We start from the raw sequence: 13,551 nt of genomic DNA, 5'->3' as shown, positions 1-13,551 counted from the left end.
CATGCATGCGCCCCCCAGCCCCTGTTTTGGCTTCTAGGTTGATGCAATCTCAGCAGTTTATCCCCTCAGCAAGCCCTAGCTTTCTCCTGCATTTCTGCTGCCTGTGCCTTCCCCGATCTCCACAGTTTCTCCTTCCAGTGCGCCCTAGCTTTCCTATGCATTCCTGCCGCCCACGCCTTCCCTGATCTCCTCAGTTTCTCCCCCCAGTGCGCTCTAAGCTTTCTCCTCCATTTCTGGCACAGAGAGGCACTTGTGGAGAGTGGAACCTGTGGAGATTGGGGAAGGCACGGGAGGCAGAAAAGCAGGATAAAGTTAGGGTGCCCCGGGGGGGAGAATGGTAGGGTCCACTGGGGGGGGGAACTGCAGAGATCAGGGAAGGCCCCACCCCCATGCATGCGCAGCAGAGACCCAAAGACCAGATGGCCAGCGGAAGTTGCAGGCGCTTGCACGGTGGAGCAGGGGTGGGGCGATAGCTGGGATGCCCTCAGAATGGGCTCTACATGCCACTTGTGTCTCACATGCCATAGGTTCACCATCACAGTTATATGTTTTCAAAAAAGTAATCAGTTTATTCAAAACACTTGCTGAAATGCAGGAAAAGATTACTGACCTGTTTTGGTGGAGTGGCATCAATAGCTTTATTGATCCTGATAGTATTGCTGATGGGAGTCGGAGTTCCATGTCAGGTCACCCTTGCTGATAAGGTGAATCAGTGGTGTAACCTTAACAGCAGTCCACAATAAGGAAAAGGGCAGGTAAGGCTCACAGATCTGAGGCAAGATAATGCTACTAAAAGAAGGAATTCCAAACTCAAACTCAAAGGAAGACAGTGGCAAATGATTTCTGCATAGATCCAAGAAAACGCTATGTAGATGGCTGGAACATTGAGACAAGTTTATATGGTAGGTGAAGAGATTCTAAATAGAAAGACATTCATTTTCAAAATAGAACTGGAGTTGATAATGTAGTCAGATCAAACCTGCAAAGAAATCTAATCAGTAATGAAAGGATTTTCTCATTTTACAAGGAGATATGTAACAGGAATACATGGAATTTGAGAAGAATGAACAATGACAAACAACTTTTTTTGAAGTGAAAATATTTTTGAAATAAATAAACAGGGTTTCTTCAACTCAGTTAATATAATATGTATCAGGGCATGAAGCCAGCCAAAAGAATGGTAATGATCCTTCAGAAGGATATTGCAAGTATGTCTTTAGTTACAATTCAAAAAGTGTCATTCAACATTAATGTTGTACAAGAATGTGCAATTCTTAAGGGGGAAGTGGTGAAAAATGCTAAAAAAATTACTAAGTGCAAAATTGAGAAGGGCTAAATGCAATATTAGGAAAGACTACTACTACAAATCTGTGACTGGAATGTAAACATTGGAGAAACTGAAAAATCTGGATTTACAGGAAAAGTGGATTAGGTAAAATGTAATCATGGAGAAGGTTAGCAGAGTTTTCCAAAGATAATTATTTATCAAGTGAATCAACTTAAAGCCACATAAATGTGTATAATTTACACATGAGCATTATGGAATATACAATATTAAAATAACATTTAATACATAATAGGAAAGAGAACATAGAAAATTGCACCATAGCATTCTGAAATACAGATTATAAAACAGTGTGACCAAAGAGAGTAAGGATGCCAACAAGATTTGACTTGAGGAAAATCATTCAGAATGCAACATCAGTGAAAGAAACAGATTCATTATGCCATGCAGAAAAGAAACTAAGGAGCTATAGAAGAATGAGACGTCATAAAAACTAAGTGAAAAAGTATTTTCAAAATTCCAAAGAAAAGGTTCAGCTGATTTTCAAGCCAAAATAAGACATAAAATTATGTCTGACAATTGAATGCATCTACATCACATCAAGCAAATAAGGAAATAAAGACTTTCAATAAGTAAAAGAGATTAAAGAAAAAAAAATTAAGATCAGAGTACGGTATTCATGGGAAAAATCCAAAGATAGATCTAGTACTTATGGAAGAAATCTAATATAAATTAAATTAAAGGAGGACAGAAAGGCTATACTGAAGCTTTTTATAAATTGGGTTATGGAATCATAGAACAATTTGTACAGATGTAATGTGTGAATGAATCTTCTTTCCTACAAAATGAGGTATGACAGGCAATGGACCAGCTGTCAAATAAGAAAGCACCCGGATCAGATGAGATGCCCATTGAACTATTTAAAACTGCAAGAGAACAAGCAATTAAAGTGCTAACAGCTGAGAGAGTAAATTCTCACACTGTCAGAAGCAAATAGCCTTAGACTATATAAGTTAATGTAGAAGGTACAGACTGGAATATTTGGATTCATTTAAAAACAATAACCAGACATAGACATCTTTGCCAATTCCGTCTGCAATACAACAGAAGTCTGGGACTTCTAATATGCCTTCCAATTTTCCCAAAGCACCTATTGGATTTTCAGACTCTGATGTAGTGGAAACCAAGTTGGACAACAAGAAAATAATGGATTTGTTGCTTAGATAGAAATCAGCATTCACAGAATACTTATGGACCACAATGACTAAATTGTGTGAGAAATTTTCTTTCCTATGGTTTCTGATCCTGGTAAATAATATTAATTTGAGCTGTATTATTGATTATAAAGTCAGAACCTCCCCCAATATACATCTAACTGGAAGAGATGGAGATTTCTCCCCCTACCCTCTCTGGGCATTTTGAACTGGAGAAAAGGGAGGTTAAAGTAGAAATTCATTCCATCCAGAGGAGAAAAGGGAAAGGAGATCTTCAATAGAGATCATGGTCAAATAAATAATCTTATGGGATATGGTGTGACAGAAAATTCTTAAGTAATTATAAGCAAACAAATAAAATAACCCATTATCAAACAAGAGGGAGATGGAAACTATTCTTTCTTCCTGAGAGTGACTTTTAGCCTATTTGCTACATACTATAATGCTTGGGGAGAAAGAGGCATAAGAATTTGAATCTCACTTTCTCTCCAAATAGCACTTGCATTAGATATATTTTGTTTCAGTAAGTATACTTAACCAGAATTTTGGCATTCTATATTTCTGTGACCATAACTCTATGACAACAAATACAGAATAAAGATTCTTGTCTGGAGATTGGAAAAGATTAGTGTATGCTCTCATACTAAGAATAGCAATGCATAAGATATGGAAATTATTAAAACATTGCAGTAATTGTTCACATAAAGTTTGACCTAACATCTTACAAAAAAGAATAAATCCATGTATAGTTAATGATAAAGAAAGAAAATACAAGAAGTGAAATTGATAGTTTTGTTTTCTTAAGTTCAAGAACATGGACAGCACACTGGGAGAGAGAAGTTAATTATGGAGACGGTAATGACAAACTTAGATCAATATAAGGATCTGTAGAGATTTTCAGTCATCCAGGTCATAGTTGTCCCAAAGGTGCTTTTTCAGGAGGCAGTTGGACTTTCTTGTTTCTTCCTTTGAAGACGTTTAGCTTGTCAGAGCGGAAGAAGCTTCTTGGATGAGAAGCAAAACATCTTCAAAAGAAGAAACAGGAAGGTCCAGTTGCCTCCTGAAAAAGCACCTTTGGGAAAAGTATAAGGATGTTTCTTTGGCAACAAATGATGAAGCAGCAGTCTTTCCAATTAAAATACAATGCTGCAAAAACTGGACATAGAAGAAAAGCAAAAGAGTGAGAGAAGACCAGATTATAAATCTGAACAAGAGCTTCACAGGCTGCAAGAAGAACCAGTCAATCTTGGACCTATAAAAATTATTTCATTCAGATAATGATGAACAAGAAAAATTTTGTATATCTGATGCAAAAAGATTAAAGCTGAAAGAAACAACTACTCATGATAAGGTTGAAGGAAGTTGAAGAAGGAAATAATGGATAAAGCAGATGGATAGGATCGAGGTGATGATAAGAATGTCTTTGGAAAAACTACAAGAAGTTATTACCTCAGACAAATAGTGATGGCGAATATTCATCATGGACTAATTAAAAGTTGAGCCTGATGTATTGGCCCCTAACTAAATAGTGTAAAGGAACTACAACTATTTGTGTAAAATGTATGTTACATGGTTAAAATGTATTTTAAAAGAATGTTAAGAATTGTAGTTTTGGTGACATTCAACAACATAATTCCAGTGATTATAGCAACAACCCACCAGTTTCCTGGTGATAAACTCATCAAACACAGTAGAACACATTTCTGATTTAAACATGTGCAGGATCACATCACAGGTAACTGAAGTGTTCTTTTATAAAGATCAATACACCTGCAGTTTCTTTATATGTCAGCATAATATAATTAACTATAACCCTTCAAGACAAAAAGTAAGCTTCAGTTATGCAGTGTAGTTCAAGCAAAGGTCAGATAGCACCCGTAACTTCCAATTAATTAACCATTGTTGAAGCATAAACCAGACTCCTCTGCCTAAAAAAATAGATAGTATTTTTGATACCCTTTGCTATTCAAACCCATTGACAGGATGTCAGGAAATAAATAATCAGGTTTAAAAATGTGATTATTATTTAATGTACTTCCTTCTTTAATTTTATTTTAGCATTAACTTCTGAAATTCAGAAGCTTTGGCTACATGACTTTGTCTAAATTTTTCTGCTTTCAGATTAAGGAATTAAAATTGAGCAAAAAGGGCAGAATGGTTCAAGACATTTTAATTTATGAATTAACTTATATACTGCCATGTAGGACTTTTTTCATCTATTTCCAATTGAATTAATTCTTCTATAGTAGGCACTGGCTTTGCTTTTTGTCTCTTAAAATAATCATTTGTCACTGTTCCCATTTGAGATTGCCCTGTACTCTATAGAATATGTCTAATATTTCAACAGAGAACACATCACTTTTTTTTTTACTTACAAAAGATATATAGCATTCATACCTGTTTTTTCATTCCCCAAAGTAATATTTCTTTAACTTTGGCAATTCTATAAATTGAAGTCCACATTTCTTAAAATGGCCAAGATTGAAAAATGATATCTCAGACCTACTAAGTTTGCTATTGAATTTCAGTGGCAAACTGCAAAAAGCATGGTGTGAAAACATTGGGAAAACAAAACACAGTCCATAAATCTCAAAATTCCTCTTACTTGCATGTTCAGCTATGAGAATTTTAAAAATGCCTGGGGAAGTAAAGATTAATCTTCTCCATGTATGGGGTTCCATTTAGGGGTGGGATTCAAATTTCTTAACAACTGGTTATGTGGGCATGGCCTAATTTGTTGGTGTGGCTTGGTAGTAATGTGACTGTGTGGGCATGGCTTGCTGACTGGGCATGGCTTGGTGGTCATGTGACTGGCTGGGCATGGCTTATATGTAAATATTATAAATATTTATGTAAATATTAATTTTTTTTATTAAAAAAGCAACTTTTACTCAAAATCAGGCAAAGCAGGCAGGCAGATTGAGTAGCTCACAGAATCACAGATTCACTCAGAGATCTACCATTCTGCAATCTGCTACCTAAGTCTGTCACATAAAATTTGCTTGCAAGCAAACTCATAAAATTTGCTTGCAAGCAAACTCATAAAATTTGCTAACAAGCAAACTCACAAAATTAACTCACAACACACCATGTATGGAAATATTGATTTTTTTTAATTAAAAAAGAGCAACTTTTACCCAAATTCAGGCAAAGCAGGCAGGCAGATTGAGTTGCTCACAGAATCAAAGATTCTCTTAGAGATCTATCTTTCTGCAATCTGCTGCCTGAGTCTGCACTGAAAAATAGAAGCTTCAATCCTAAGGAAGGTTCAGCTGTGCTCTCAGGCTACTTCTCCCCTTCCCTCTACCACCCCTGACTGGGCCTCAGAGAAGCCTCCTGGGTGAAGGCAAAGCAACAGTACAACAGTGATTTAGATTAGCTAGAAAGCAAGAAATCCCACAATTTCCTGCTTTCTAGTTAATCAAAATTGTTGTTACAATTCTGCGCAGTTCGGAGAACTGGCAAATCGTGCCACTGGCTGGCCCTAGCCCTCTCCTCCCACCCACTCACTCCTTAACCTGATATGTGCACCATCAAACTTGCCTGCATTTGGTAAGTTGCTATTTTTCCTTTTTTTTCTCCAACCACCAGCTGTTCTGCTCTGCCGGGAGATTTAGATTAGCTAGAAAGCAGGAAATCCTAGGATTTCCTGCTTTCTAGCTAATCTAAAAGCAGTGCTGAATCTTCCTTAGGACTGAAACTTCTATTTTTCAGTGCAGACTCAGCAGATTGCAGAATGGTAGATCTCTGAGTGAATCTGTGATTCTGTGAGTAACTCAATCTGCCTGCCTATGCAGCATTCTGTGGATGCTGAAAATGAGAGAATACAGGAAAAAAGATAAGTGGGCTATGTTTCAAATACATAGTTTAAGCAAAAGTATACATACATATTTGACATAAGAATACATATCTAAAACTATAATTGATTAGTTTATGATAAAATACTCAAATAGTTAATGAAGGATGCAAAGGATCTGGAACCACTGTTATTTGGTAGCATCAAGAGTAGTTCATTGTGGCGGGGAGACGCATGGACAAGAAAATAATAAAGATTGCCAGAAGAGAAAATACAAATCCTGTACAAAAAAGTATTAGAGAGTACCCTTTCCAGAATAAATTGAAAGTTACATAAGTAAATTATGTAATTTTGAGCATTAATAAATTTGAAATATGGAAACTTGGGGTAATGAAGCGCAAGAGGCTGTGGATGAGAAAAATGCATATGTGAATGATTGCTTTAAAAATTAAATGGGAGAAATACTGTATGAATACACATTTCACCACTGACTTTGGCCATGAAACTACTCCAACAGATTAATCAAGAGAATTTTTGTGTGCAGGTTTTGCACTAATTATGAACATAGCACCTTCAATGGTGATCTACCATGGTACCATGCTTACTACAAGTCAACAATGCATTTTCCATACTAACACACATGTTTACAGCAGATGACATTTCAGTTTCATTTCAAAACCCTGCAGCATAATTGATAGGCTCATCATATACAGCTCATTTGATCTGTCTTCTCAGAGACAAAAGACATCAGTTCAGAGTCAGAAATAAATTCAATAAGTCAGAAAGCACAAAGCGTATTGTGTATTCATATTGCCAATCACTAGCTCAGTGAGATATTGGCTCTTCCCCCAGGACAAAACCATAAATTTAATAAATAAAATTCACTATTCGTCAACATTTTAATTTTCAGTTACTTCATGTGCATGTCTTCAGTAAGAACTCTGGTTCCAGGAGTGTTGTATTGATGAGACTGAAACCAAAATAAACTTTAAATGCAAAGTTTCAGATATAATAACTTTCTGTAAGTGCTTCTGTGCACTTCAAAAATCCATGTGTATGTCTGAATAGATAACTATGGTTACAAATAATCTAGCTGTCTAAATCCTAGCTAAAGCAGATCCTTATATTGATTTTAAATATACATTCAATCAAAGAATGCACCACCAGATTAATCAAGAGAAAATTTTGTGAAGGTTTCTCACTAATTATGAACGTAGCAGGTGTTTGAACTCTATCTTGACTGTATTATTTGAAGTCTCAGTGGTAAATATCCTAAAGTTTTGTTACCTTTGTAAGAACTGTTATCCCGCTTATCAACTCAGGGACTGCCATGTTTTACTTGCACAGAATGTATCGGTCCAGGAGCTTCAGGCTCAGCTAGAGAAAGAGGTGAAACTTCGACAAGAAGAGCAAGAAACCTTTTCAGAAAGGATAATTCAGGTAAATACATTAAATAGTTACTGGAAGAAAACTTCATCTGGTATGCTTACTATTAGAAGCACCATATACTGTATTTATGAAAAAGTGTTCAGACATTATATATGTTTGGTTGTGGATAATTAAGAAGTGCTGAAACAGCTTTAAGGGACAATTGGTTTTTAAAAAATCTATCTAATTTTCATGTATAAATAGAAATCAAATTCTGGCTGACAGTCATATTATTTGGAAAATGAATTACATGAATATAGGAATATTGTTGGTTACAGGAATATAATATGGTATAAAATTTTGTCATTCGTACTTTGATTTTGTGTGTGTGTCCAGTTCTATATATTTGTAAGCTGCTATTATAAAACTAACATACCGATAATTGGAATTTACTGAAAATAATTAGCATGTGGAAATTATTTTTCTAATATTTTTTATAAAAGAATTTTGCATAGAGAATCTAAAAATTGCTATCCTTTAAAATTATTCTACTAAGATGATTTATTATGGATGAAGCAGATATGAAATTATAGATATGATTGCATAATGTTTGTTTTTTTAGATATAGACAGCATCAGTTGATTGATGGATTACAGAACTGTGAACCTTTAGTAGTGATAGTTAATTAATTGACTATTCCCGTGGTGGCGAACCTATGGCATGTGTGCCACAGGTGGCACATAGAGCCCTCTCTGTGGGCACATGTGCTGTCTCCCCAACTCAACTCCACCGTGCATGCACGCATGCCTCCCACCAGCCAGCTGGCCTTTGGGTCTCTGTCATGCATGCGCAGGGGCAGGGTGCACGTGCAGGGGTGGGGGCGTATGTGTGCATGCGCATGCATGGGGGCACACTTTGCATTTTTTGTATGCGCACGCACGCTTTGGGCAATCAGGGCCCAAAAGTTCACCATCACTGGGCTATATAGTGTGTGTGTGTGTGTGTGTGTGTGTGTGTGTATGTACATAATGTTTGTATATATATGTTTTCTTAAGTTTTTGCGGGTATTTATATGTATGGTATTCAGCTTTGTTCGGGTATTTTCTCACATCATTATAGTTGTGCTTTTAAAGTTGTAGCAACGTTTTGGCAGAATCTCATCTGCCATCATCAGGCTTCTGTATTGTGTTTGTCTGTGAGTCAGACTTTCACAGCCGTTTCAGTTTTAAATTTGGGGCTAGCCTACTGCTGTGCCAGAATGGTTTTTTCTTCATCCTGATTGGTTGGGAGTCTTGGTCTGTGTTTATTGGTCTTGGAGTTTGCTGTGTTCTGCTTGATTGGTGTTTCTAATATCTTCTGTCTGTTTTGTGGCTTTTTTTGTCTTGATTGGCTGGCAACATTGTGTTCCTGTATTGGAGGCTTTTAGTGCAGCTTGGCTCCGAGTAAATGGACGGCTATCATTTATCAGGAAGCTAGGTTTCATCTGGATGCCTGGTTGGGGTGTCTTTGAGCTGGAGGTATCAGGGGGGATCTGTTTGTGCCCAGGTATTTGCCTGGCTTGTGGTGTGGAGGTTTTTTTTATTTGTGAGTGCAGGCTTCCAGATAATTGACAGTCTGGTGGAGTCATCTCTTCTATTCATGCTTTCAGGTCTTTTTTCAATCTCTATGGCTTCTCTGATAATTCTGTAGCTGGGGTTTTCTATAGTGGCTAGGGTTTTGGTGCCATTGAAGTCGATGCTATGACCTGTGGCTTTCATGTGTTGGACTAGTGAGGAAGTGTGTTCCAGATTTTTTACTGCATTTTTGTGTTCATCTAGGTGGGTACTTATTCTTCCATTGGTCTGTCCAATGTATGTGGCAGGGCATGATGCACAGGGGACTTCATATATGCCTTGGTTTTCCAGGTCAATTTTATCTTTGGGGTTTCTTAGGATGGCTGCTATTTTCTGTCTGTTTTGAAGGCAGTCTTGATGTGATGCCTGTGTAGTATCTTACTGATTTTCTCTGTAGTACCTCTTATGTAGGGCAGGACATCTGTCAATTATTTGGAAGCCTGCACTCACAAACAAAAAAATCTCCACACCATAAGCCAGGCAAACACCTGGGCACAAACAGATGCCCCCTGATACCTCCAGCTCAAACACACCCCAACCAGGCACCCAGGTGAAACCTAGCTTCCTAATAAATGATAGCCGTCCATTTACTCGGAGCCAAGCCACACTAAAAGCCTCCAATACAGGAACACAATGTTGCCAGCCAATCAAGACAAAAAAAAGCCACAAAACAGACAGAAGATATTAGAAACACCAATCAAGCAGAACACAGCAAACTCCAAGACCAATAAACACAGACCAAGACTCCCAACCGATCAGGATGAAGAAAAAACCATTCTGGCACAGCAGTAGGCTAGCCCCAAATTTAAAACTGAAACGGCTGTGAAAGTCTGACTCACAGACAAACACAATACAGAAGCCTGATGATGGCAGATGAGATTCTGCTGAAACGTTGCTACAACTTTAAAAGAACTACAATGACGTGGGAAAATACTCGAACCAAGCCGAACACCATACATGTAAGTACCGCGAAAACTTAAGAATATATATATATATATATATATATATATATATATATATATATATATATATATATATATATGTATGTATGTATGTATGTATGTATGTATGTATGTATGTATGTATGTATAGTATGTTTCTTTGTTTAAAAACTCAACATTGGCATCTTAAAGAAAGTAAAATATCAAATATTTTGCTGGATATTCAAACATTTGAATCAAGAGAGATTCTTCATATTCTGTACCTGGATAGTTTATAATGATATCATATTCTTTGGATAGTTTGTTCTACCAAAATTTTCAAGGATGATTCATTACTAAGGCCCTTTCCTTTCAAAAATTGGTTGGAAAGTAAGAATCTTTCTTAAAACGTAAAAATAGTACTGTATTTCTCAAAAAAAAGTCCTCATCCATAGGGAAAAGAAATAATTTAGAATCATTAAACCCTATTAGTTTTTCTAATTATTAGTTGAAAATGAAGTTAGAAATTGTAGTCCCCCATATAGCAATATCAAGTCGAGAATCATGTAAGCAATACATTGAAAGAATTCAGTGAAGAGACAGTGTTTATACCCAGAAAATACAAATGTTTACACTACAGAAATCTAATCCAGCTTGTTACAATAAATGAGCTGTGTAATTTTTTTTCCAGCAGGCTATTATGGTTAATTAAATTAAGTCTTCAGCCTGAGATCTTTGGGTTTCTTGAAAGATGGATCCCTTGATAAAATCAGGTGATAAAAATTGGCAATCTTATTTTTTTGCTCAAATGGAGGAATGGGGCATATTCCACTAACAAGCTGCTTAAGGACAATATTCATGTTGTGCATACTTGTTCTATTTAAAGTTGGAAGAAGACCATCTGCAAAACTTACAAAGAAAAGATTTGGAGGTACAAAGCTTGACTTTGCAGAACAAATTAGAAGAGAAAACCTGGAGTCAGGAGAAAATTCTGATGGATCAAGAACTCAGACATTTCAAGCAGAACATTTTTATCCTATATGTGAAATTGAAATGGTTGCTAAAACATTGGCGACATGGCAGGCAAATAGAGAAGCAAGAAGAAGACATACTTGAGGTAACTATCCCATATTATTTAATAAAGCTAGAAATGTGATGATAATACTTTTATTATAGGCACAATACATTTTAAGAAATAACATTACTTCAAGTTCAGTTGCCAGAACTGTCTTCATTATGGCATTGTAATCTCTTGTCACAAAGTTTTTAAGCAGAAAAGAAATCAAATTAGTACTTGAAACTAATTAGGCTCATCAAAGAAAAAAGGCAGTAATATATATTCATTTGTGCAGTTATCCCAGGTTACCTATTACCTTTAAATTCTAAAGTTGCTGTGAATTCACTGTGAGATTGTGAGATAAAACAATAACTTTACAAACCCGTTTTTCTGCCTCTCCTGCAGTTTAGAGTATCTTTTTTCAGAAGAACCAAATGATACTTTACATTCCAATTTAAAAATACTGTGTGCAGATATAGAATTATAATTTACTCTGTTCATTATGTGTTTGGTATTAATTAAAAGCAGGAGCAATAAAATTATACAGCAGTATATTCTCTTTTTAAATTCATTTATATACTAATAATTTTATATACCATATCACCAATATAGAGGCCAAATCAATAAGTTAATTACAAAGCCTATTGTGTTAATTTTTGCCCAGTATGAGATTAGATCTATGATTCTAGAAATCTCAGAAATTAAAGGATTTGTTCAATAAGATTAAAATAATGGTTTGTTTATATACGGTATATATTGATTTTTAATATTGAAGTTTATTAATTAGATCGGTCTTTTTGCAAACTATAGTCCTCAATAGCAATAGCACTTACTTATATACTGCTTTATAGTCTGCTTTATAGTGCTTTACAGCCCTCTCTAAGCAGTTTGCAGAGTCAGCATATTGCCCCCAACAATTTGGGTCCTCATTTTACCCACCTCAGAAGGATGGAAGGCTGAGTCAACCCTGAGCCTGGTGAGATTCAATCTGCCAAATTAGGCAGCTGGCTGCAGCAGAAGTAATGTGCAGTACTGCACTCTAACCACTGCACCACCGAGGCTCTTTAATTCCAAGTTCACTCTTATAGAATTCTGAGGGTACTACCATAAATGTTGGAAGCCTAGCTAATACCTGTCATTGAACAAACTATACATTAAAAAAATAGGGAGTAACTTATTTGTAGGATGTAACACATTTTTATCCACTTCATCAATTTGATTTCATAAACAATTAAGCATCCATGAGCTCATAGAAAGAAATAAGGAAAATCTATAAAATTGGTAGTTATTTCAGGTAGGAATTTATTTGTTTCATATAAGATTGTATTTATTTTAATTCATTTGCAATTTTAGGTGGAACACCTTGATCCCATGCTAGAATTCACCTTTCAGTCTGAACAAAAAAGTGATGAAGAGGGGGAGGAAGAGGAGGAAGAAGATACTGTTTTTGCAATAACAAATTACTCCCATCATTCCACAGTAGAAATACGCAGCCATGGACCACAACTACAGACAGCAGAGGTGTTACAGCTACAAAAGCAGGTATCAAGGCAAATGTACAGGTGCTTATTCTGTCATGAGAGTTATCTCTGTGATTTTGTTGTTTTATCCATTTTGTCTATTGTATTTTGTATTGTAAATGATTATCTCAAATAGGAAGTAGTGCTCAATGAATGGTGTCGCATTGAATGGTGGTATGCAGAATGTACATGTTTATTTCACCTAAGCATTTCCGTAGCAATTTAATTCTCAATCACGACTGTAAGAGTTAATTCACTTTAATCTTTTTCTCACAAATGTATTGAGAGAGTTTCCAATCTGGGGCATGACCTACATACAGATGCAGTGTTTAGACATCAAAATATACCAAGAGATTAATTAGCAATCTCCTTTCCAAATAACATCACTGAGTTTCAGCTCAATTCAGTTTCTGTAAAACTACTGGCAATCCCCAGGCTGTGGACTGGTACTGGTCCACGATCCATTGGGAACCGGGCAGTACAAGTGACGGGAGAGCCCATGAAACTTTATTTGTGCACGTGCAGGATTAGGTTGTACACTGAAACCATCCCCTACTCCCATGCTTCTGCTGGCGTCATTCTGTGTGGCCAAAAAGGTTGGGGACCACTGATTTAGTTCAAACAACACCCCAAAACTATAAATAAACCTGTTTCAAAGTTATGACAGATGCAGTGCTCCTCCCATCATTTGCACTTATGACAGACCACAGAGGTGCTGTAGAAGCCTCCCTTGCCTGTCTTCCCCCCCCCCCAGTACTTAACCTGATCCCCATGCCAG

General features: G+C 36.4%; 1 protein-coding gene across 6 annotated transcripts in view; it reads left to right on the top strand.

Annotated features, from left to right (window-relative positions):
* The window catches only part of MTCL1 (microtubule crosslinking factor 1), a 94,593-nt gene that overhangs the window by 58,316 nt on the left and 22,726 nt on the right, over positions 1–13,551 (top strand). For all 6 annotated transcript variants that reach the window (XM_087961529.1, XM_087961526.1, XM_087961527.1 and 3 more), the window contains 3 exons: positions 7,643–7,735; positions 11,083–11,313; positions 12,607–12,795. In XM_087961529.1, the coding sequence (XP_087817655.1) occupies positions 7,643–7,735; positions 11,083–11,313; positions 12,607–12,795 (513 nt within the window). The remainder of the gene's footprint in view (positions 1–7,642; positions 7,736–11,082; positions 11,314–12,606; positions 12,796–13,551) is intronic.

The sequence above is a fragment of the Notechis scutatus genome, chromosome 3 (assembly GCF_049901735.1).
Source record: "Notechis scutatus isolate UNSWTSFEM ecotype Mainland chromosome 3, rNotScu1.2, whole genome shotgun sequence".
Taxonomy (NCBI): Eukaryota; Metazoa; Chordata; class Lepidosauria; order Squamata; family Elapidae; genus Notechis; species Notechis scutatus.
The sequence above is the reverse complement of the archived record's forward strand: the minus strand, read 5'-3'. Positions and strand labels throughout refer to the sequence as shown.